This window comes from Radiomyces spectabilis (genome assembly GCF_025331425.1).
Source record: "Radiomyces spectabilis strain NRRL 2753 chromosome Unknown BYT42scaffold_14, whole genome shotgun sequence".
Taxonomy (NCBI): Eukaryota; Fungi; Mucoromycota; class Mucoromycetes; order Mucorales; family Radiomycetaceae; genus Radiomyces; species Radiomyces spectabilis.
The window spans coordinates 147,446-168,717 of record NW_026251939.1 but is presented as its reverse complement, the minus strand read 5'-3'; the positions used below and the strand labels follow the sequence as shown (position 1 = coordinate 168,717).

Genomic DNA, 21,272 nt, shown 5'->3' with positions numbered 1-21,272 from the left:
AAACATGGCTCGGTATCAAATTTGGAATTGAGTCCTTTGAAGTTTTTGATCTTTCGGTTAAGCAGTGCGATCACAAGATCAAAAAAAAAATGGTTCTATCCAATAGAAATAAATCCACGACATTAGTAAGAGAAGCCTCCCAATGTTTTTAACCACATATGGCTTTTTTTATTACGCCAGGATTTCCCAGGAGGAATTAACTGATGCATCTATTCGTGCAGCTTTCTTTTCCTTTACTTTCTCTTTTTTTTTTCTTTTACCCATTTTCGTGATTTTTTTTCTTACGTATGACAGCATGCTAACAGTATCAAAAGATTCCCTTTCTCAACCAAGCCAGCATGAAGCATATAACCAAATGGAAGAACCACTAAATGATTCCAACACCTTTACAGAAGAAGAATTTCAAACCATAGAGAAGAAATTGATACGCAAGATTGATTTAAGGTTTTTATTTGAGTCGTGGGATTGATACGTTACTCAGGGGATCTCATTCGCGCTACAGATTGATTCCATGGCTCGCTCTTCTATACTTGATGTTGAGTTTGGATAGAAATAACATTGGCAATGCAAAGCTTGGATCGCTAGAGAAGGACCTCAATCTGATAGGCGATGATTATTATACCGCTGTCACCATTTTCTTTGCTGGATACGTGCTTTTTCACATCCCATCCAACATGGTATTGAGAATGTAAGTGTGCCTTATTTCCACAACCCCTGTATACGAATCATTAAAATGGTATCCATCACAAAAAAGTTTGAGACCATCGCGATGGATATCAGGCACCATGGTGCTGTGGGGAATTTGTTCAATATGGTAAGTGGGCAACGGTACTTGGAACTGCATACGATGCGTGGTACCAACGAGAATGCCTTTGAACAGTCAAGCAGCAGTGCGAAATGCATCGGGACTCATTGCCTGTCGCTTCTGGTTGGGTGTTTTTGAAACGGGGGTGGGACCGGCCACGCCACTGTTTTTGTCATTTTGGTATCAGCCTAACGAGCTGGCACTTCGCGTCGCCATCTATTTCGGGTCTTCGACATTAGCTGGTGCATTTGCTGGTGCGGTTGCTTATGGCGTGTTGAAGGATTTAAATGGCGCGCATGGTGTAGCAGGATGGAGGCTAGTATAAAAAAGTAGCATGGGCAACGTGATGGCACTCTCTCTGATGCCGCGCAACAATAGATGGCTTTTCATCGTAGAAGCTGCACCCACCATCGTCTTTGGCCTTTTGAGTTTCTGGATTCTTCCTGACACGTAAGTGGTTTGCATATCCAAAACCTACTCCTGAGCATAACAATATTGATCCCCAAAGACTTTTTTTTGACATACAGACCGGAAATGACAGGAGGACGATGGCTCACGCCTGCTGAGAAACAAGTGGCACTTTTGCGCATCAAACATAGTGGGAATACCGACAACACGCTTTTTGACAGGCACCAATTTCTCGCTGCGCTGCTCGATTACAAAAATTGGCTGGCAGGTAATCCTTTAACGCGACAATCTGACCACTGAGCTGTTTATCGGATCCTTCTCCTTGTCATGTGTGCTAACTCGGGTCATGGAAATGCGTAGTTGTGATTTATATTGGTCTCAACGTTGCGTTGGCAAGTTATGCCGTATTTTTGCCGACCATTATACGCGATATGGGATTCAGTTCGCTGAACGCCCAATTGCTTTCCATTCCGCCGTATGTCGCTGCATGCACGCTTGTATTTGTAAGATTTCCCTGATCTGTGTTGATGTATTCTTCGCTCACACTTTCCAAAAACGTGCATTAGGTGGTTGCGTGGAACTCGGATCGCACAAGGCAGCGTGGATACCACATCATGGTCGTATCGTTCCTTGGTGTATTGGGTTACATCTTCTTGCTGGCGACCCTCAATGTCGGATTGCGATATACAGGAGCGATTCTCGTAGCGTGCGGTATCTACCCTATCATTCCGCTGACCTTGTCTTGGGTATCCAACAATCAACTCGGTCACACGAAACGCGGGGTCGCCATCGCCATGACGAGCATGGTAGCTCAGTGCTTCAGCATGCTGGGCACCCAGATCTACAAACCGGCAGATGCTCCACGGTACGTGAAAGGGCATGTCATATGTCTCGCGTTCATGACACTGGGCGGCATTTCGGCCGCAACACTGCGATTTCTGTTGAAACGGGAAAATGACCGTCGTGATCGCGAGCATGGACCTCAGGGAACCATGCTGCATGCCCAAGATGTGGAGAAACTGTACGATAACCATCCTAACTTTCGATACACATTGTAACTTATATTGTCCATTCAATGAGCATGTCTTACCTACGTAACCAATGTAATAATGTTTATCCATCCAACTTCAATATCAACATATTCAAACAGTCGAAAATCCCTCTTTTTGTTTTGGGGATCGAAACAATTTCATAAGTTTGTCCGGCATTGTCTTTGGGGCGATTCACTGAGGTTGCCGAGTCATCATCATCATCATCTGCGAGTATCCACTTATCGAAAAATCATCATCATTTCCTCTTCTTCCTCATCAGCATCATACAAAATATAGTCCAAATATCTGAAATTCGCGATTGTTTTGTTTTGGGTCTCATTCGAACTCTGTTTTGTTTATCAACGATAGGGTTGAGGTGAACTGCGTCTAAAGCCACGAGAATCTGAAGGCAGAGGTCGGGTGCCATCTATTAACGTCAGATATTAGGTTTCGTCATATAATGAGACCAATGATGCATGGTACTTACATGAATCGGTCAAAGACGGCGCTCTATCAACGACAGAATCATTTGCTAAGATGTGAATATGAATTTTTCGAAGAATAAAAATAAGGGTTGGTGTTTGTGTACTTACCGGTCGCGATAATCGTCCGCAGGTAATGGTGGGGGTGGTGGAGGTAATGGGCGCGAGCTTCGAGTATCATCGCCTGCTCTTACTCCGCCGCGATGTTCATCTTTCTTTGACAGTCCAATATCCCTAAAAAATGACACTGGTTAATCAAAAGCGCAGGCGAAAAGTCACAGCCATTGTTGACGAACCAATCAAGCTTGAGTCTACGTCCTTCCACACTGAAGCCTTGAAATTTATCGAAAGCATCTTCAGCATCTCTGCGATCTTCGAATTCAATAAATGAAAAGCTAGATAAAAATATCTGAATTAACACCAGCGGATAATAATCGTAGTAAAAATTAAAACCAGTGTCGAGAAATGTTACCCTTTGTTTTTGCCTGTGATGGCATCCATAGGTACAGTGACTTTCGCGAGACGACCGTATCGTTCAAACATGGAAGCAATCTGAAAGATTGAATGTTATTTCAGTCATAATGCCTCGCAAGTATTGTACGCTACTTACATCGCGTTCACGGAATGCATAAGGGATGTTACCGGCAAAAATCGTGGTTGATACTTGTCGATCTTCTTCAGTCCCTCTAAACACATATGAGCCCACTGTCCGCAGCGCGTAAGACCTTTTATGACAATAGTTTACCTATCAATAGTTCGTCTAGACCGCGGTCGAGGAGGATACGTTGATCGATAGCTTCCTCCCTGACGGTTGTCATAACGATCGTAAGAACTTCCACTACCGCGAGCACGGTCATAACGGTCGTAGCGATCGTAACGGTCATATCGGTCACTGCGTGGATAATCACGTTCATCTCTGTATCGGGTGGGACGGGAATATTCGCGACTGTCTCTTGGAGGGCGACTTGAACGTCCATAGTCAGGATCACGATCATCTCTGTAACGGCCGCGATCGTGATAATCTCTTCTGTAGTCATCTCTGTATTTGCGATCGTCTAAATGCGACGAAGACGAACGAGGCGGGGACAACGAACGATTGCGTGGCGGGCGCTCAGTCGACCTTAAAGGTGGATATTCTGAACGCATAGACGAATTATAATCAGAAACAGGTCTGTCCATGTTTAAGCTAACAAAGAACAGAAAGATGGTGTCACCAAGTGTGTTCTAACGCTGGCACTGCCATTTTTATATGATCAGAAAAAGCCACCAAATTATAAACTCCGACTGGCCCCTTTTGCGACCCGTCTGGTTCGTCATTTCCACTTGAGATCCTGAGCCCACTCCCCCTACAAAACATTGAAAAAAGCTTTCAGTTGAGATCGCTGTACATACATTCACGGTCCATAAACCAGGCTACTGCTTTATAATGATAAACAATCAACGCAATGAAATCAAATAAGGCGCGTAAGGGGCCAAGCAACTGCTCAAGCTTCAAGCATACAGTTCCATCGGAACTGTGAGTAATGCTCCTATATACTTTTTATTCAGAGCTGAAATATCAACAAAGCGCAAGCAGATATTTCGTATCATTCGGTCTTCAACCACAAAGTGTCTGATAGGGTAGCGGCTGACACAGTAACCCTAAAATGCATTGGAAGCGGTGCATCTTGCAAACTATGTAGTAAAATATGCTCGTTATCAAGCACACGCTCAGCTTTACATAGTATTAACAGCAACAGATGTAATATCCGTTTCTGAAAGCAAAGCGACCGACCTCTAAGACCTTTCTTTCGCTAATTTCATCGAGTGCCTGAAGAGAAAAGGGAAAACGCCGAATCATAACCATTCACGATATCCATCTCAAGGAAAAAAGAGAACTTACAACCAAGGAGCCGATTTGCAAGCTGCATTTGGAAGCATAACTTTCATTTGGTTTGCACCTCTGCCATCAATGAGTCGAATTGATAGAAAATTTTTACTTTTCCTGAAAATAAAAAAAGATTGCTTTCCTTTCACTGGTGTATTCCACTTTCGTTCCTTGCTTGTGAAAGTTCTCACATCAAACAAACACCAAAGATCATCATTGTTTTTTTTTTTTTTTTTTCAAATAGTCGTTTATTCAACATTATGAATTAAGGTAATATAGATATGTATCAAACTGAAATGGCACACACAGGCATCTTTTTAAATTATTGGGTGCAAGGTGGGTTTCTTACCTGGTGCTTGAGATATCATAAGCCAATATTTCATCCATAAGCTATCGTGTGCATCTATACAAATCAATTAAACATTAGTGACCATTCACAAAAATTCACGTCAGAAGAAACGAGCATTCAGCATTTAATGTGTTTGTCAGTGAGCAAATCAGAAAAAGTGTTCGATCATTGTCAAATAGCCTCTCCATTAAAAGATTCATCCTAAACACATGCTGCGGCGCGTAAGAAAGAAAAATATCATATACATACCATCATTTGTTCTTGCTACATTCATGACTCTTTTAGCCATCCATGTCAATAAAAACAGGTTGGACAGTAAGGAAAGGGGTTGCTTGACCGGAGCAGCCAAAAAATTTTCTTTTTGTTAACAAAGCGGTGCCCAGGACAGTTATTGTGCCAAGTCACAGAGAAACAGTCCAAGTAGGGTCCGTCACCCAATTAAAAGTAAGCTCTCAATTTCCCATCATGCTTGGAATCAGCAGCCTTAAAATAACCCCATATACTTCTTCTTACTGGTTGCTTATATCATTTATTTGTTTGAATGATAGTGTGATACGAATCACACCTCTGAGAAATATGAAAAGTGTCAATGAATACATGATATATATAACAAATGCACATATTGTAGATTATGTCAAAACTGTGCCATCTCTGATGGACCGACGGAACCGTTCTGAAAGCATACGATCCTTACGTCCAATCAAAGACGTCGCTTTGCCTGTTTGTCCAGCTCTGGCTGTTCTACCCACTCGATGAAGATAGTCTACAACGGAATCAGGGAAATCATAAAGAATGACGTGATCCACAAAGGTTGTATCGATGCCTCTTGAAGCGATATCCGTGCTGATAAGAATGTCTTGCTTAATTTCATCTTCATCGGCAACAGGCTTGGAAAATAATGCCAAACACTCTTCGCGACTCATGGGAGCATCTTTGTAGAGCGCCAATGCGTTGATGTTCTTGGTTTCTAACCATCGATGTAGTAATTCCACTGATTTCTTCGTATTGCAAAAGATTAGCGTCTTCTTGTCTTTGATATTCTTTTTCAACACCTCCAAAAGCGCCAGCTGACGATTGCCGTTAAATTTTTGAAGATCGATGAAGGACTGCTTCAAATTAGGCAGGGCGCGATGCAGAGAGGGCGTGGTAATTTTCAGGATTTTGGGGAATAGCTGATCCAGTGTAGAATGAACCGATCGAGGTAACGTAGCCGAGACAATGATAATTTTTTCTACAAATTTATGCTGCGCCGCGATATCTTGTATTTTCCTGATAACGACACGACAATCATCTCCCCATCCGGCATCAAACAAGGAATCCGCTTCATCGATCATCAAATATCTTGTCTCTGCCAGTGAAAGGGTCCGGTCTTTGACATAACTCATCAGCGTGGTGGGTGTCGTGATTAGTATATCGATAGGACCGTCAGCCAGCTTTTCAACCAATTGATGTCGCGGAGTCCGTCCACTCAATGCCATGCTTCGAAATTTGGCTTTATGAGATAACGATTTGCATGTCTTGAGAACTTGGCCAACTAGCTCCCGGGTGGGGACCAAGACAATGGCCCGCGGGTGATCTAGTCGACGCTTGACCCCCTTTTGCTCGTCAATCTTTAGACACTCGATGATTGGGACCAGGTACGCCAGCGTCTTGCCTGATCCTGTTTCAGCTGCACACAGTACATGTCGATTTTTTCGTTCGAGCAACTGAGGAATAGAGAGCGCTTGAATCTCGGTGGGTCGAGGATCGTCGATATGCTTCAGATCGTCACGTACGGCAGAGAGCATCGTCGGTGACAGACCAAGATCAGCAAACGTACGATCGGCCAGGATCTTTGATAATTCACGAACGTTTTGTGTAGGGAGCTGTGAGAGTGTCGGTTGAATAGTTTCTAATCGTTTCTTGACAGGAACATAGGGCAACGATTTTGATTTTGGTCGAGCATTCTTCAATTTGTCTTTCAGCATGTTACGTCGTTCTCGACCGGTCATTCCATCCGGCTTTAGATGCTTTGTCAGGGTTGATATATTTGGCTTTTTCAGTTGTGCTCGCTTGGACAATGCAACACTTGTACATGAAAAGGTCCGAACGCCCAGTCTGACGGACTGAACGCTTGATAAGAAATTCATAATGTTTATGATGGTTGGGGAATTTCTCTGATCTGTTGTTCCCTCTTCCCTCTTTTTTTTTTTTTTTGGCCTGCTTTCGGCAAGGATGCGGAACGATATTCCCCATTTTGAGGGTCCGCAGCGGGCATGGAGGAAACCCCCCACAAGCCACAGATGGGGAAATGCGACTCATTTCCATCAGTGAACGAGTTAAAAAAAAAAGAGGCGCTGAACAAGCACCCAGGCTTTTTTTTTGTTTCTCACCAACCGTTTTACCATGTCTCACAGCAAATATCAATCGCCATTGACGTCCCGTTATGCGTCCAAGGAGATGGCTTATAACTTCTCCGAGGATAAGCGTTACTCCACCTGGCGCCAGCTCTGGTTGAACTTGGCTATTGCTGAACAACGTCTTGGTTTGACCGATATCACCGACGAAGCTATCGAGCAAATGCGCGCCAACATTGATAACATCGACTATGAAGTCGCTGCGGCCGAGGAAAAGAAGCGTCGTCACGATGTTATGGCCCATGTCCACGCTTTTGGTCTTGTTGCTCCCAAGGCTGCTGGTATTATCCATCTTGGTGCCACCTCTTGCTACGTTACTGGTAAGTGCAAACCGTGGACTTTATGCGTGGAGGCGAGAGTAAGCAGAGAAAAAGAAAAACTCACCGAAAACATGTGATTATAGACAATGGTGATTTGATTATCCTTCGCGATGCGTACGATATTGTCATCAAGAAGCTTGTTCATGTCATTGATATTTTGAGCAAGTTCGCTAAAGAATATCGTGATCTGCCTACTTTGGGCTTTACTCATTTCCAACCCGCCCAGCTCGTCACAGTTGGCAAGCGTGCCACTTTGTGGATCCAAGAATTGCTTTGGGATTTGCGCAACTTTGAGCGTGCCCGTGACGATTTGAAGATGCGCGGTGTCAAGGGTACCACCGGTACCCAGGCGTCGTTCATGGCCTTGTTCAACGGCGATCATTCCAAGGTAAATAAAAAATGACATGCCTGGCAATGAAAATGGTGGGAAAGCGGGACTGGGCAGTTTCACTGATGGATGCATGTGTAACGACAGGTCGAGGAATTGGATCAATTGGTCACCGAGCTCTCTGGTTTCAAAGAAGCGTATCCTGTGTGTGGACAAACCTATTCTCGCAAGATCGACATTGATGTCTTGCATCCTTTAGCCGGCTTTGGTGCCACTTGTCACAAGATGGCCACGGATATTCGTTTGTTGGCGAATTTGAAGGAAATTGAAGAGCCTTTTGAGAAGGACCAGATCGGTTCATCTGCCATGGCCTACAAGCGTAACCCCATGCGTAGTGAGCGTGTGTGCTCCTTATCGCGTCATTTGATGGTGTTGGTCAACGATGCTTTGCAGACCAGCGCCGTCCAGTGGTTGGAGCGTACATTGGATGACAGTGCCATTCGCCGTATCTCTCTTCCCGAAGCTTTCTTGACCACCGATATCTTGTTGACCACCCTTCAGAACATCTGCGAAGGTATGGTCGTATATCCCAAGGTCATTGCCCGTCGTATTTCGCAAGAACTTCCCTTCATGGCTACTGAAAACATCATCATGGCCATGGTCAAGAAGGGTGGTGATCGTCAAGAATGCCACGAAGAAATCCGTGTCTTGTCCCATCAAGCCGCGCACGTCGTCAAGATGGAAGGTGGTGAAAACGATCTCATTGAACGTGTGAAGAAGACCGAATACTTCAAGCCGATCTGGGAAGAGGTAAGCTCAATAGCATCTTCAGGTTTTTGAACAAGGAATTCATGACTTTTTTTATTGTTTCTTCACAGCTTCCTGCTTTGCTTGATCCCAGTACTTTCATTGGCCGTGCTCCCGAGCAGGTCGATTCCTTCATCGAAAAACATGTGCAACCTGCTCTCGCTCCCTATGCCGATGTCCTCAAAGACAAGGTCAAGGCTGAATTATCCGTATAGATGTCGTCTACAACTTCATTTTTACTTTTTTACATACAATGCTTTCCAATAAATACACAAGTTATGAAATCACAGCAGGACAAATCGGTGGAATGATGGTCTTTTTTCAGGGTGCAAAGGGATGATAAGTCTATGGGTGGTTTAAGGTTTTAGTGACCGATTTTTCGTAGTAATTGTTCGCAGTGCTTTCCAGTGACAAATTGTGCCTTATCGTTCGGCAAACTCAACGATTTCATACTACCTCCGTGGGTTAAAATTTGGATGAATGATGCCAAAACTGTCGAAAAGGTCACTTACAGATAAAACGCATCATATGAAGCGCGTAGGTCAGCTACAGTTTCCGCTTCGCTTGATACAATGAGATTATTTCCGTTGGTTGCACAGACCAAAATATTTGCAACTTGCAGGAAGTAGCCTCTTGCAGTAGTATCTAATAATGATATTTAACACTTGATCGCAGCGTAGCCAAAAGAAAACAAGGAACGCACCTCGAATGCCCGCTGAATAAGTAATTTCAAAGTAAACGCCTCGCTGAATGGCTTTCTGTACACTGTGCGCGTCTACCCTGAAAGGTAAACGTACAGAACAGTCGAGAGAGATGATATCTATGTTGAGGTTGTAGCATGCATCTTCAAATGTATTGAGCGTGGAGGGCCGCACGGCGATAAGGTCGAATGTGGATCTTAATTGGGTCAAGGTATCCTACATAATATCAGCAACATGAACTGCCTTGATAGGCGGTAACCATGCTTCCTTACATTGGAGACAGCACTGCTGGTTTCGATGGTAATACGCGTCAGTTGCTTAACCGGGTGTTTGACGATATCAAACGGAATTTCGTTCAAGGGTTTTACCTGGAAAGCCAAATTGTTGCATTAGTAAACTCATGAACATTTTATGCTGAGCGAGAAATCAGTACATTAGGGAGATCTTTTTCAGACACACAACAATTGAGGGCAACGACGGTTTGATCTACTGCAAGCTACTGTCAGCTGAGAGTTGAACTTTTTGTTGCATTAAGGGGATCAATGAAAGAAAGTGATGCTTACGCTGACTGAATCGAGACAAGATAAGCTTCAAGCGATCAATAGCGATTCTGTTTGGTTGGGATTCACAAGGAACATTAAGATCGTAATACATTTCTAGCACGTGGTGGGCAAGACTTGATGAACCGCGCTTCTTTTCTAATGTTTTTTTGTTGGTGGTCCCGAATCACAGGCAAAACCCGTTTCAACCGCTGTGCGGACCGTGAAATCCTGCAACGAAAATAGCTCGAAATTCAGCAAAGCCCAGGTACGCTTTTTCTTGCTATTCTCTTTTTGTTTCCTAGTCTCATGCTATGTCTGACTTCTTCAGCAGTCTGGGACGCAGAAAAGCAAAACCTGCCGATGAGCGGACCGGTATGTATTGACTCCCGAACTACATCGTAGTTCTGGATTGCGACTAGTGGCTGACAATTTTCAACTTTACAACATAGGCGGAAGCGCTCGGTACTCCATGCAAGGATCAAGTTCGGGTAAGGAAATTGTCAAAGGAACACAATGGGGAACAGGATGTTGCTCTGCTTGACTTTTTTTTATTGCAATATTTTGGTTGAATGGAACGGCTGACTCTTATCATGCAGGTCATCCGCCATTAGATCCTTCACGTGTCATGATGCCTAGACCTTCGAACGAGGACATTGACAGAATGTTTGATGAAATGCTGGCAAGTGTACAAGGAGCTTGTACCGGCTCAATCTTGTATTCTCACACTGACTTTTTCGTTTAGGCTCGACGAGAAATTCGGGATGGACGTATAAGGGATAGCATGAAAGCATGGGATATCGATAAGAAGTGGTTGATGATCAATCAGGATCGACAAGCGGAAATGTTGGCTTCGGGGCATAAATTACAGTCAGAGGATGGCAGGGATACACCGCCACCGCTGATCAATATCTTGGCCGAGAAAGCAGGTGAAATGTGGTCAGCCACTGTGGACGCCGGTGCGCGGGCGGTAGAAAGACATTCCAATCGAACGAGCCAGCTACCAAATCCACGTCGTTCATCCGCAAGCATGGCATTTCCCGTAGCACCCATGACCTCCACTTCCACCTCCCCACCAGCGTCGATTTACAACGCTTATGAACCTACGGTACCGAGTGCAACCGATCGTAACTCACCCGAGTTTTATATTCGAAAATTTATGGAAGCCGATTTACGAGCGGTGAACGCCACAGTGGCCGCTAATCTGGAAGTCAGTTTACGAACCCGACCCATCGAGTAAGACCCAAAAAGAAAGAGCTTTTCGTCTGTAGGTCATATCAATTAACAAATTTTCCTTTGTTTACAGTTGGGTCATCAAATTTATCGAACTAAAGGGTGTCTACGCCCTCACCAATGGACTAGGCTATCTCAACCATTTGTCAGAAAGGTAGGCTTACTTGATATATGCCAAAATACAAAGTAAACGATCCTCGATCTTAAGCATTTTGAAATTCTTTAGAAAGGACCGCACGCTTGATCTTGAAGTGGAAATTGTAAAATGCATCAAAGTCCTCTTAAACACACGCGTATGTACACACATGGTTGAATGAAGTTCGGATCATACCGCATGCTAATGTGAAATTGCATTATTATTAGTGGGGTATTCGCGAGTCTATAGCGCATCCTTCGTATATCCATGTATTGGTCTTTTCTCTGGTTTGTCCTCACTGGCAAACCAGAAAAATGATCTGTGATATCCTCTTCTTTCTTTGTCATTGTGAAGTGCCTGTAGGCCACGAGCACGTATTACAAGGTTTTCGCATGCTGCAGGAACACAGACAAGACTTGGGCCTTTTTGATGCATGGTTTTGTGATTTGGAGCAGACCGTCGATGGCCGTGGTCGTATGGGATCCTTGGTAGGCGCCAGTGATGACCTGAAGCGACTCGGTGTCTACAACGCACCCGATAACCATCTCATTGAATATGCGGTAAGGACTTAATACCTCTATAAACCGCTCATGATCCGACTGATTTTATACCATTTTTTTGTCAAACAAAAAAGTTGTCCAATATGATGCTTGTGAATGTGCTCACCAAAGTACCGGCCGACGTCAATGAACGTATTTATTTACGGAACCAACTGAATGCAGCGGGCATGGCTCGTATCCTTCCAAAGCTGGAAGCTCTCAACTATCATCTGCTCAACGTTCAAATCGAAACGTACAAAATTGGTGCAGAAAACGATCTCGATGATGCTTTTGGCGATGAATTATCCATGTTCTCCGATATATCGCAGCCTGCGGAATTACTGGATCTCATTCTTGATAATATCGCTGACGCTCCACAGGCCTTGGATTCCTTGATCGCCACCTTCCGCAGTATGCTTCTCATCAAAGGCGATGCTGAGACAAAGTAGGAACAAGAGAGGAGAAAACGTTTGGTCATATGGGTAATTGCTGACATGAGTATTTGTGGTTACGTTGTTATAGAACACATTATCACCAAATGATCAGCGAGCTGGTGAACCAGATCGTGATGGATCGACGAAGTGGCGTGTCTTCCGGAGACTTCAGTACAACGTATGGTGTATCGGTTGGAAACCTTATCCAAAAGTTTGGTGAACTGGAGCGGTTGAAGCGTATAGAAGAGGAAGCAAGCCGGGACAGAGAAAAACTATTAAGACTCGGTGCCGAGAACAAGGAATTGAAGCTGGAAATAGAATATCTTCGTGGAGCTAAATCGCACGGGGCACCGCCACCTGCAGCAGTAGCTTTGGAAGATTCGCCCATGCCTCGACGTAAGCCTACGGAAACCATGGTATTATTACATTGAAAGACACGGCTAATAGTGATATTTTATTATCCGTAGGCTCGTTGAATCTCAAAATGGAGAATGCGTCATTGCGAGCGTTACTGCGTACATCCAGAAACACGATTGCCATGTTACAGAGTCAGCTTAAAGAAAGATCCGATTTGGCAGATAACTACGGCTCTCCCACCCCTTCGCCAAGCAATTCGACCATTATACTTGGTGAAGATTGGAAGGCTTCCAATAGGAACCGACGAAAGGGGACCAACGAAGCTTCAACGGTAAGAAAAGATCCTTTAACAATTGTATGACCCTCTCTTCTTACCAGATCCTTTAAAGGTCTCGGGCTCTCCTGTTCCTACAGCTGTATCAGATCAGCAGAGTTCATCATCCAGCAAAGGTAGGTCGATAGCCTCACACCATGCAAGCCTATCATATTAATGAGTAATTTTCGCTTACAGACCATTCATCACCTGCTCCGCAACCTCCGCCACACAGTAAGTTGACAGATATTTACCAATGTGCACAGAAAGAAAAAAGGCTTACACAAAGATAGTCGAACCTGTATCTCAAGAGTCGTTATCATGTAAGCTAGCTCGATCTTATCGTAGGATAAGTACTGTTATTCATATATGATGATATAGCCTCCACCACCCATTCTGCAACTATTCCTCCTCCTCCTCCTCCTCCTCCGCCGCCGCCACCAGCAACCGAATTATCTGGTACGCACAGCGTCACGTATACCAGAGTAATCTCTATTGACATATGTTGCATCATTTTAGACACAGGTGCTCCACCTCCCCCGCCTCCACCACCTCCGCCTCCTCCACGTACGTGCAACATACATAGGCCTGTGCTCTCAGAATATACTTATCCTCAACCTTGCTTAGCGCCTGGAGGTATCGCTCCTCCTCCTCCTCCTCCACCGCCTCCACCTCCTCCACGTAAGTTCGAACGATGGTCCTTTGGAAAAAAAATTAGACCTTAACGTGCTTCATAATCCAGCGCCAGGTGGATTTGCTCCGCCGCCACCACCACCACCACCTCCTCCACCACGTAAGTCCAACGATGCAACAGTCCATTTCATAAATGCAATGTATTCAAAATTATTACTTTTCTAGCTCCAGGAGGCGTAGGTCCGCCACCGCCACCGCCACCTCCACCACGTAAGTCTTAAAGATACATGTCTCCAGTTTAAAAGCTCGACATTTTTTTAACAGCCTTTATGTGTCCAATAGCTCCCGGTGGACCCGCTCCACCCCCGCCCCCACCCCCACGTAAGTACCGCAGATAGAATCCGATAATTAGTCAAATCTCATCATAATGTGTCTTGTCTACAGCACCAGGAGGTCCTGGAGCTCCTCCGCCGCCACCACCTCCACCAGGTAGATTCAAACTATACAGGTGCACTTACAATATAAATCGATGCGTTAACCGAGAATGTAGGTCCCGGCGGTCCGATGATTCCGGCTGTTCCTGTGGGACCTGCTCGCAAAGAGTTGCGCCATTATCCACAGGTAAAATTGAAGAACTTGCAATGGCAAAAACTTGATGCTCGCGGTGTGGACAAGACGCTGTGGAAGACGATCGATGCGAAAGAGGATGAATTAGAGGATATTCTGGACAAGACGGGCGTTTTCAATACGATCGAGGATCTGTTCCCGGCCAAGATCAACAACTTCTTTGAGCGTCGACTGAAAGCCAAAGTCGAAGAAAGAAAGGATGTCATCAAATTCCTTACAAAAGAAAAGAGTAGAAGTATCAGTAAGTCCCATACTTCCTGCTTGCCAGAAAATATGGCACTGATGATGTGGAATAGATATTGCGGTGTTGCCTAGAGTCAAAAATTTCGACAGCTTTGAACAAGTGCGCCAGCATATCCTGCGTGTGGATGATACATTGTGTTCCGAGATTTTCCTTTCGAATCTCATCACCTATCTGCCGAATAAGGATGACAATCTGAAAACCATGGAGAAGTATCTCAAGGCTTCGGACGAAGAATGTCAAGAACTCGATACACCGGATTACTTTATTGTGGTGGTAAAGTGATGGCATCCTTAACATGCTTTAAATCGCAAAAGATGGCTGACTGGTGTCATAGATGATGAGAAGTTATCGCTACGAGACACGTCTGCAGTTTATGCTCTTCCGTGTACAGTTCTGGGAAAAATATGACCAACTTACCAATGTATGTGTGAAAACATTCTACTATGGCTGTGATTGGGTGCGCTCTAACTGGTTGCTGGCGTAGAATATGACCGTCGTATTGAATGTTTCCGATGCCTTGAGAAATTCACAGAGTTTGAAAGAATTGCTCGGGGTAAGAGTCAACCCGTTCAAGACACATGCTGAGAATGTTCCTCACGATGTTGTGTTGCGTCTAGTTAATCTTATTACTCGGCAATTTCATGAACGCTACCAGCTTGCAAGGTGGAGCGTTTGGTATGCGTATTTCAAGTATCAACAAGGTAAAAAAAAAAAAGGCTATTTTTGTTGTGGAAAAACCTGGATATGCTCATCATGTTGTTTTTCCCTACAGCTTGCCGATACGAAAGCATCCAATATCTCATCATTGAATTTATTGCACGTGTTGACGGGCATCATCCGGCGTCAGTTCCCACATGTACTTGAGTTTTTGCACGATTTAAAGGACGTGGGCCAAGCAACGCGAAGTAGGTTTTTCTTTTTCGTTGGAAGCAAACAAGTAGCTCGCATTGTAACAAAATGAAAACTTACGCTTTGCATAGTCATGGCTAGTGTCAACGACATGGTACAGCAGTACACAGAGTTACGTCAAGGACTGAAGCAGCTGGACATAGAATTGGGCATGAAATGGCAACCAGAAGATGTGGAGCTTGAAGAAGGCGATCGATTTGTTGAAGTGATGAATACGCTTCGCAATAACGCCACTGAACGATTTGAGGAGCTGGAGACGTTGTATATCAATATGGATGCCAAGTGGAAGGATGTCATGGTGTACTATGGCGAAAATCCCAAAGTGATGCGTCCTGATGACTTTTTTGGCAACTTTGCTAGATTTGTCAATAGCTGGAAGGTAGGGTTGTACAGGCTTACTTGACCGGGTGTTTACTCGCTGGATTCATTCTCATAATAATATTGGTATAGGATGCGGCTATTGCGGAAGAGAAATACAGCCAGAAACAAGAGCGTGAAGAGAAGCGCAAACGCGAAGAAGAAGAAAGAAAACAGCGCTTGGAGGCAAAGAAGGCGGCGGCATTGAAAGAAGCCGCTCCAACTTCTGAACCTAGAGTCGAGGCTGTGGACATTAGTGACGGTAAGTTGACTTTTATCTATATTGGAATGTTGGACTCAGACTTTTTTTATTTTTCCTTCTTATAGAAGCGAATACTGGCACAGAGGACGATCGTCGTATGATGGACAACTTGTTAGAGAAACTTCGAACTGGCGATGTGGATATCCGTTCGCGACAAAGAAGAGGCAATCGTCGCGAGCGTGGCCAGAATGCTCGAGAGGAACCCAGTCTGCCTTCCGTTGTTATCGATACAGACGGTGAAATGATCTCTGCCGAAGACTTGCTTAATAATTTACGGATAGAATAATAATTGTAACCTGTCCAATTTAATCAATTTCTCATTTGTGTATTTCTATCTCATATTTACAGTCCTTTGGTATCCCTACCCATTCATAAAAACCTACTATTTATATTGAAGTACTTATGTTACGTGCTGTATGCCTTTTACCATTTCGGTGGATCTGTGTCTGAAAATGACGAGAAATCGCATCGCAGCACGTAGAAGGCGACAAGAACAACTCCGCTGCTGCTGTTCCTCCATAGACTGCAAGTGTCATTATGGTTGCATTGAGCCAGTTGTCGCTTACTGTCCCTTGCATTCTCTCAGCTACTTGGCTCGCTCAGGCAGCCACGCCTGCTGTAAAAGGAGTCGATCCTGCAAGTAAGATTTGGCTATTCATGTCGCGTGCACCGAAAAACCTTGTTACTCATTTTCTTTGATACTGAAACTGCGAAAAGAATATGAATTATACGCCTCTCTTGCTGGCCATCAGTGGGAATGTCTGGACGGTTCGAAAAAAATACCTTACTCCTCGGTGAACGACGATTACTGCGACTGCGCTGATGGGTCGGATGAACCAGGTACCGTGCATATAAAAACGATGAACAGGCTATCTAGAAAAGCAAAGAGTAATCAGTCGTTTTGTAGGCACCTCTGCTTGTTCTCACGGTCACTATTACTGCGAGAATAAAGGACACATACCAGCTTATATCAAGTCGTCACAAGTCAACGACGGCGTTTGTGGTAAGTTTATACTTCACTCGATCACACGCGACAAGTTGTACAATACGATTTTCCTAAAAATTCTGGTTAGACGATGCCTGCTGTGATGGATCGGATGAATACAACGGTTTTGTCCAATGTCCCGATCGATGCAAAGAGGTGGCTGCAGAGTACAAGAAAACACAAGACATGCTGAACAAGATTCGTACAGCTGGCGTCAGTGCCAAGCAGAAACTGATTGATGAAGCACAAGCCGAAGTCGCGGCTTGGCAAAACGAAAAGTCAAAGCTGGAGGACACTCTGGTGATTAAGCGTGCCGAGCTACTGAGAAGAGAAAGTAAGCTTCTATAGTCGTCTTGATATTCGATTTGTGCTTACATGTTTAATCGAAATTGTCGTACAAGGTGAATTGGAACAGCTCAGTCAACAACGAAAGAGCCATAAAACGAGCCAAAAGCGATGTCCGTCGAACAAGGCTAATCCATTAACGGATGCTCTGGAAAGACATGTGCGTTCTCTGCAAGAAGAAATCGACGTGCTTGTATCTATCCTTCGTGATATGAAGCGTGATCACAACCACAACTTTCACGATATGGCGGTCAAGGCGGCCATTGCCGGTTACGATGAATTCTTACCAGGCTACGAAGATCTAAAGAAAGAAATTGACACTGACCTGAAAGAGTATGAGGAGCAGCAAGACAATGCCGACGACGATTTTGAGGAAACAGATGAGGAGGAAGCAGAGGAAGAGGAGATCCCTCAAACTTCCGAGGAAAAGGCTCTGAAAGAAGGTAAGTGTACAAACACTAGATGTTTTTCTCTTTTTTTTTTTTGGTTCATATGATGCATGATGTTGCTTACACTCGATTTTATGATTTCAACCTATCCAACTGTTTCTCTCGCCTCTTGATTCTTCTTAAAAACAAGGTAAACTTCAATCGCTTCTAAACAAAGCGGTATCTGCTCTTCCTCTCATGTGGAAAAGCCAATTGGATCAGCTATTGTCCAGGGTTGGCATGAAACAGAATGAGGAAAAAGATGCCCCAGGTAGCTTACCGTGACAGAGGACAAAAAACAGGAAATGGCAGCAGCAGCAGCTGAAGTAAGCTCATTGAAATTTTCTGTGGTTTTTGTATTTCATAGCTTTGGAGACAGCCGAAAAGGTGCGCGATACAATGAAGCGTGAAATCGATGATGCCGAGCGCCGTTTGAACGAAATCAATGATGAGCTAGCCAAAGATTACGGTCCACAGCGAGAATGGCTCAAGCTTAAAGATACCTGTGTCGAGAAAAACGAAGGAGAGTAAGTGGAAAGATAAGAAAGATGGGCGAATTTTCTTACTCGATATTAATGAATGGCATCATCTACAAGATATACCTATTCCGTTTGTATTCATGGAGCTGCCCATCAAAAATCGAATAAGGATAGCATGCGTACCCACCTTGGCACGTTTGAAGCTTTTGTCGGACCCAAGGGCACGGACGACTACTACCGCGAACAGTCATTTACGCATGGAACACGATGCTGGAATGGTCCCGAACGAAGTGTTCGTGCTTTTATTGATTGTGGCGCAGAGACAGAAATCATCGAAGTGACCGAACCCGAAAAGTGTGAATATCACTTCCGTATGCGATCTCCCGCCGTTTGCTCGATGGAGCCCATCCAAGAACCGCATAAACCTCAAGCAAGGAAACCTGCACAGCGTTATATGCATGAAGAACTGTAGCTGATGAATTCACGTAGATCAATCCGAAAAACGGGATCTCAATAAATAAGGATATAATCTAACCATGTGCAATGTTACGGCTTTTTAGTTGAAGAGGATATAATCTAACCATGTGCAATGTTACGGCTTTTTAGTTGAAGGCCGATAGCAAAATTATACTGTTTCTTTGAGCAGATTTTTGTTGGATTTACGAAGCAAGAAGATAATCCATGATTATCACCCTTTCGCTCTCTTTCTTTTTTTATACATTTGGTATGGACTTTTTCTCGTAAGACAGACAATCGGTTTTTATATACAAAAAATTTTACTCGGTGTACATGTCAGTCTCTCTCTCTGGCTCCAATTGATGATTTTTCTCATCCGTTTGAGCATTGAAATGACGAAGCAGTTTCAAAATGTCGGGATAAAGAAGGTGTTCAATATCCTTTCCCCACAGAAAGTCAAGATGTTCCCATGATTCAATGGCTTTGACGTACGCCAAAGGAGGCAAATCGGCGACGAGGACGTCAAATTGTACGAGGGAGTCGGAGTTGCCGTAAAAGACAGCGATCGGTGTACTGATCTGCTTGGTTGGAAACTTGGGAGGGATATGATCCCTTACTACGTTGGGACTGTGATAGGGGATCCGACTTGGAACCTCATCATACATTTGGAAGCGCCCAGTACGGATGATTTGAAACCAATGCTGCACAGTTTAAGCGAAAGGATTAGTTTTGTCAGCAACTGGATGATAATGGATTGATTTCAGTGCTTACCACAAGTGACTTGACACTGGTCAAACTATACAGGTGCTGGTAGCTCACCAACTTTTGTTCAGCTGTCATGTTACGACCTGTCCAACCAAACAGAAAGTTTACACAGCCATCAATAACCTTCACAAACAGAGGCGGGCTGATGATGCGTTGCCAGAACAAGGCGAGTTTCAGTGGTGTTTTGCGGCCGAACAACAGGTACACAACAGAAGGGGTGGCTTTGACAAATGCATCAATCATAGGATGATGCAGCCCTTTGGGGGTGGTAGCAGGGGCCATGGCGATGAATAAATTGACCTTTTTGCAGAGTCTTGGGTTCACTGACAATCCGGCAAACGCCTGAGCTGTGCCCTGAGAAAATCCAATATAGGTAAGACTGGAGGCCCCAGTTTGCTCAAGGATATACTGAGTAGGCATAAATAGTTATTATCAACACGATGATTCAATTTTTGTGAAAATAACATGAGTAAGCACTTACGTCCACGACATCCGGTAAATCGTACATGGCAAATTCGTTCAAGGAAAAGTTCCAAAAAGCCGTATTTGCTGGGCTCAGTGATTGATGGTTTTGACTGTATTTGTTGCCTCTTGAGTTACCAAGCCATACGTCGTAGCCTTGTTCGGATAATACAAAAGGCAAGTTACGATGCTCATCGGTGTTGCATACCCAGACTTCGGACGACATCAAGAAACCGTGGTATAGCAGAACAACGGGTCGATTTCCATTCTTGGTCGGAGGCCGATGAGCTTTCGTTTTGATGAATTGATCAAGATTGTCCATGATCTCGATATTTTTTTCCATACGGTTCTTTCGCTGATTGTTTTTGTCATTGTACTTGTCAGAAGTGATGATTTCCTTATACGGAATACGATGAACACATAAAAAGTAATCATCTTGCGTCCGCACCACATGCTGCTCATACGCATATTTTCGCCTAAAGATTTCAGATGGTATATTGAGGACATGCAGACTTCAAACAGGCATTTTAGGGCGATATTACCAAAAGCGAATAATTTGCTCGAATGATTCGGCCTTCTCCAATGGACTCACTCGAGGCTTGCGCTCAGAGCTCGTTAGCCATGGAAAAGCACTATTAAGATTGGTTAAGTTATCTCGGTGTCACAAAAGAAATAAAGATCCCCAGTTTATGGCTTGTTTCTTCTTACCTCTCGATAAAAGCGTCAATACCATTAATAACGAATTTCGGGAGAAGGATGACAATAATACGAATGACAGTTTCGATCGCAAAGAATAGTACGGTAAAGATGAGACTATCATTGCAGATCAGTATCGTCTCCTGTCCAGGACTCGTATGATGTCACTTACCCTTGGTAATCTCGAAAAGAAAGTCTATCCAATATTGGTATCGAAATCATGATAATGAAAGATACGAGAAAAAAGAACAATGTTGGAGTTTCATGCAGTTATCGATTCGAGACCTGTGACTGTCATGAAGCATTCCAATCCACTAACTCTTTATTTGCTCATTCATACTTTCTTTAGTACGCGCAAGGTCAATGTTGTTTAACACCTATATTAGCCTCTATGGTTTCATCTCTTATTTGAGTGTTGCCCAATATCCGTCTGCAGGGCAGCTGTAGGCATTGTGGAACGGGCATCGAATTCCTTTTTTTTGATTTTCACGTGCAAACCCTAGTTTGTCTGAACATGAATTTCAAGTCCCGCCTCCTTTTTATTCCACCACTGATTTTTTTGTGTAATTTTATTGAATC

The 21,272-nt window shown here is 44.0% G+C and overlaps 8 protein-coding genes across 8 annotated transcripts; 4 read left to right on the top strand and 4 right to left on the bottom strand.

The window, feature by feature from the left end:
* Nucleotides 1–185: 185 nt before the first annotated feature.
* BYT42DRAFT_120131 (major facilitator superfamily domain-containing protein) lies at nucleotides 186–2,386 on the top strand. The gene is made up of 8 exons (XM_051562140.1): nucleotides 186–444; nucleotides 503–688; nucleotides 755–814; nucleotides 881–1,120; nucleotides 1,184–1,255; nucleotides 1,333–1,481; nucleotides 1,574–1,716; nucleotides 1,780–2,386. Exons 1-8 carry the CDS (start codon nucleotides 296–298, stop codon nucleotides 2,269–2,271), a joined length of 1,491 nt encoding a protein of 496 aa, XP_051419289.1. The 5' UTR covers nucleotides 186–295; the 3' UTR covers nucleotides 2,272–2,386.
* A 119-nt stretch (nucleotides 2,387–2,505) lies between these two features.
* On the bottom strand, nucleotides 2,506–3,934 carry BYT42DRAFT_120120 (uncharacterized protein). Its single transcript, XM_051562139.1, has 7 exons — nucleotides 3,472–3,934; nucleotides 3,337–3,410; nucleotides 3,199–3,278; nucleotides 3,023–3,121; nucleotides 2,838–2,960; nucleotides 2,732–2,776; nucleotides 2,506–2,671 (listed from the first exon to the last, which is right to left on the bottom strand). Exons 1-6 carry the CDS (start codon nucleotides 3,761–3,763, stop codon nucleotides 2,770–2,772), a joined length of 675 nt encoding a protein of 224 aa, XP_051419288.1. The 5' UTR covers nucleotides 3,764–3,934; the 3' UTR covers nucleotides 2,506–2,671; nucleotides 2,732–2,769.
* A 1,486-nt stretch (nucleotides 3,935–5,420) lies between these two features.
* On the bottom strand, nucleotides 5,421–7,230 carry BYT42DRAFT_585508 (P-loop containing nucleoside triphosphate hydrolase protein). The gene has a single exon (XM_051569993.1). It carries the CDS (start codon nucleotides 7,069–7,071, stop codon nucleotides 5,572–5,574), a length of 1,500 nt encoding a protein of 499 aa, XP_051419287.1. The 5' UTR covers nucleotides 7,072–7,230; the 3' UTR covers nucleotides 5,421–5,571.
* Nucleotides 7,231–7,242: 12 nt separating this feature from the next.
* Nucleotides 7,243–9,084, top strand: BYT42DRAFT_585505 (adenylosuccinate lyase). Its single transcript, XM_051569992.1, has 4 exons — nucleotides 7,243–7,658; nucleotides 7,742–8,046; nucleotides 8,134–8,796; nucleotides 8,865–9,084. The coding sequence occupies exons 1-4, from the start codon at nucleotides 7,328–7,330 to the stop codon at nucleotides 9,006–9,008; spliced, it is 1,443 nt and encodes a 480-aa protein (XP_051419286.1). The 5' UTR covers nucleotides 7,243–7,327; the 3' UTR covers nucleotides 9,009–9,084.
* Nucleotides 9,085–10,205, bottom strand: BYT42DRAFT_585504 (RNase P subunit p30-domain-containing protein). The gene is made up of 6 exons (XM_051569991.1): nucleotides 10,058–10,205; nucleotides 9,928–9,983; nucleotides 9,767–9,862; nucleotides 9,497–9,710; nucleotides 9,306–9,438; nucleotides 9,085–9,245 (listed from the first exon to the last, which is right to left on the bottom strand). The coding sequence occupies exons 1-6, from the start codon at nucleotides 10,146–10,148 to the stop codon at nucleotides 9,158–9,160; spliced, it is 678 nt and encodes a 225-aa protein (XP_051419285.1). The 5' UTR covers nucleotides 10,149–10,205; the 3' UTR covers nucleotides 9,085–9,157.
* A 565-nt stretch (nucleotides 10,206–10,770) lies between these two features.
* Nucleotides 10,771–16,489, top strand: BYT42DRAFT_119892 (uncharacterized protein). Its single transcript, XM_051562138.1, has 26 exons — nucleotides 10,771–11,269; nucleotides 11,340–11,420; nucleotides 11,493–11,559; nucleotides 11,630–11,962; nucleotides 12,037–12,386; nucleotides 12,464–12,771; nucleotides 12,843–13,063; nucleotides 13,122–13,182; nucleotides 13,244–13,279; nucleotides 13,339–13,368; nucleotides 13,427–13,504; nucleotides 13,565–13,612; nucleotides 13,673–13,726; nucleotides 13,788–13,838; nucleotides 13,904–13,948; nucleotides 14,021–14,059; nucleotides 14,123–14,167; nucleotides 14,229–14,546; nucleotides 14,602–14,822; nucleotides 14,884–14,970; nucleotides 15,082–15,102; nucleotides 15,167–15,250; nucleotides 15,322–15,454; nucleotides 15,530–15,837; nucleotides 15,909–16,077; nucleotides 16,143–16,489. Exons 1-26 carry the CDS (start codon nucleotides 10,818–10,820, stop codon nucleotides 16,361–16,363), a joined length of 3,861 nt encoding a protein of 1,286 aa, XP_051419284.1. The 5' UTR covers nucleotides 10,771–10,817; the 3' UTR covers nucleotides 16,364–16,489.
* Nucleotides 16,476–18,926, top strand: BYT42DRAFT_585497 (glucosidase II beta subunit-like-domain-containing protein). The gene is made up of 8 exons (XM_051569990.1): nucleotides 16,476–16,717; nucleotides 16,795–16,917; nucleotides 16,985–17,080; nucleotides 17,151–17,396; nucleotides 17,464–17,850; nucleotides 17,987–18,106; nucleotides 18,203–18,362; nucleotides 18,432–18,926. The coding sequence occupies exons 1-8, from the start codon at nucleotides 16,615–16,617 to the stop codon at nucleotides 18,784–18,786; spliced, it is 1,590 nt and encodes a 529-aa protein (XP_051419283.1). The 5' UTR covers nucleotides 16,476–16,614; the 3' UTR covers nucleotides 18,787–18,926.
* BYT42DRAFT_521873 (Alpha/Beta hydrolase protein) lies at nucleotides 18,897–20,951 on the bottom strand. Its single transcript, XM_051565286.1, has 6 exons — nucleotides 20,866–20,951; nucleotides 20,706–20,810; nucleotides 20,540–20,629; nucleotides 20,017–20,473; nucleotides 19,542–19,943; nucleotides 18,897–19,471 (listed from the first exon to the last, which is right to left on the bottom strand). Exons 1-6 carry the CDS (start codon nucleotides 20,913–20,915, stop codon nucleotides 19,091–19,093), a joined length of 1,485 nt encoding a protein of 494 aa, XP_051419282.1. The 5' UTR covers nucleotides 20,916–20,951; the 3' UTR covers nucleotides 18,897–19,090.
* Between the last annotated feature and the right edge of the window lie 321 nt (nucleotides 20,952–21,272).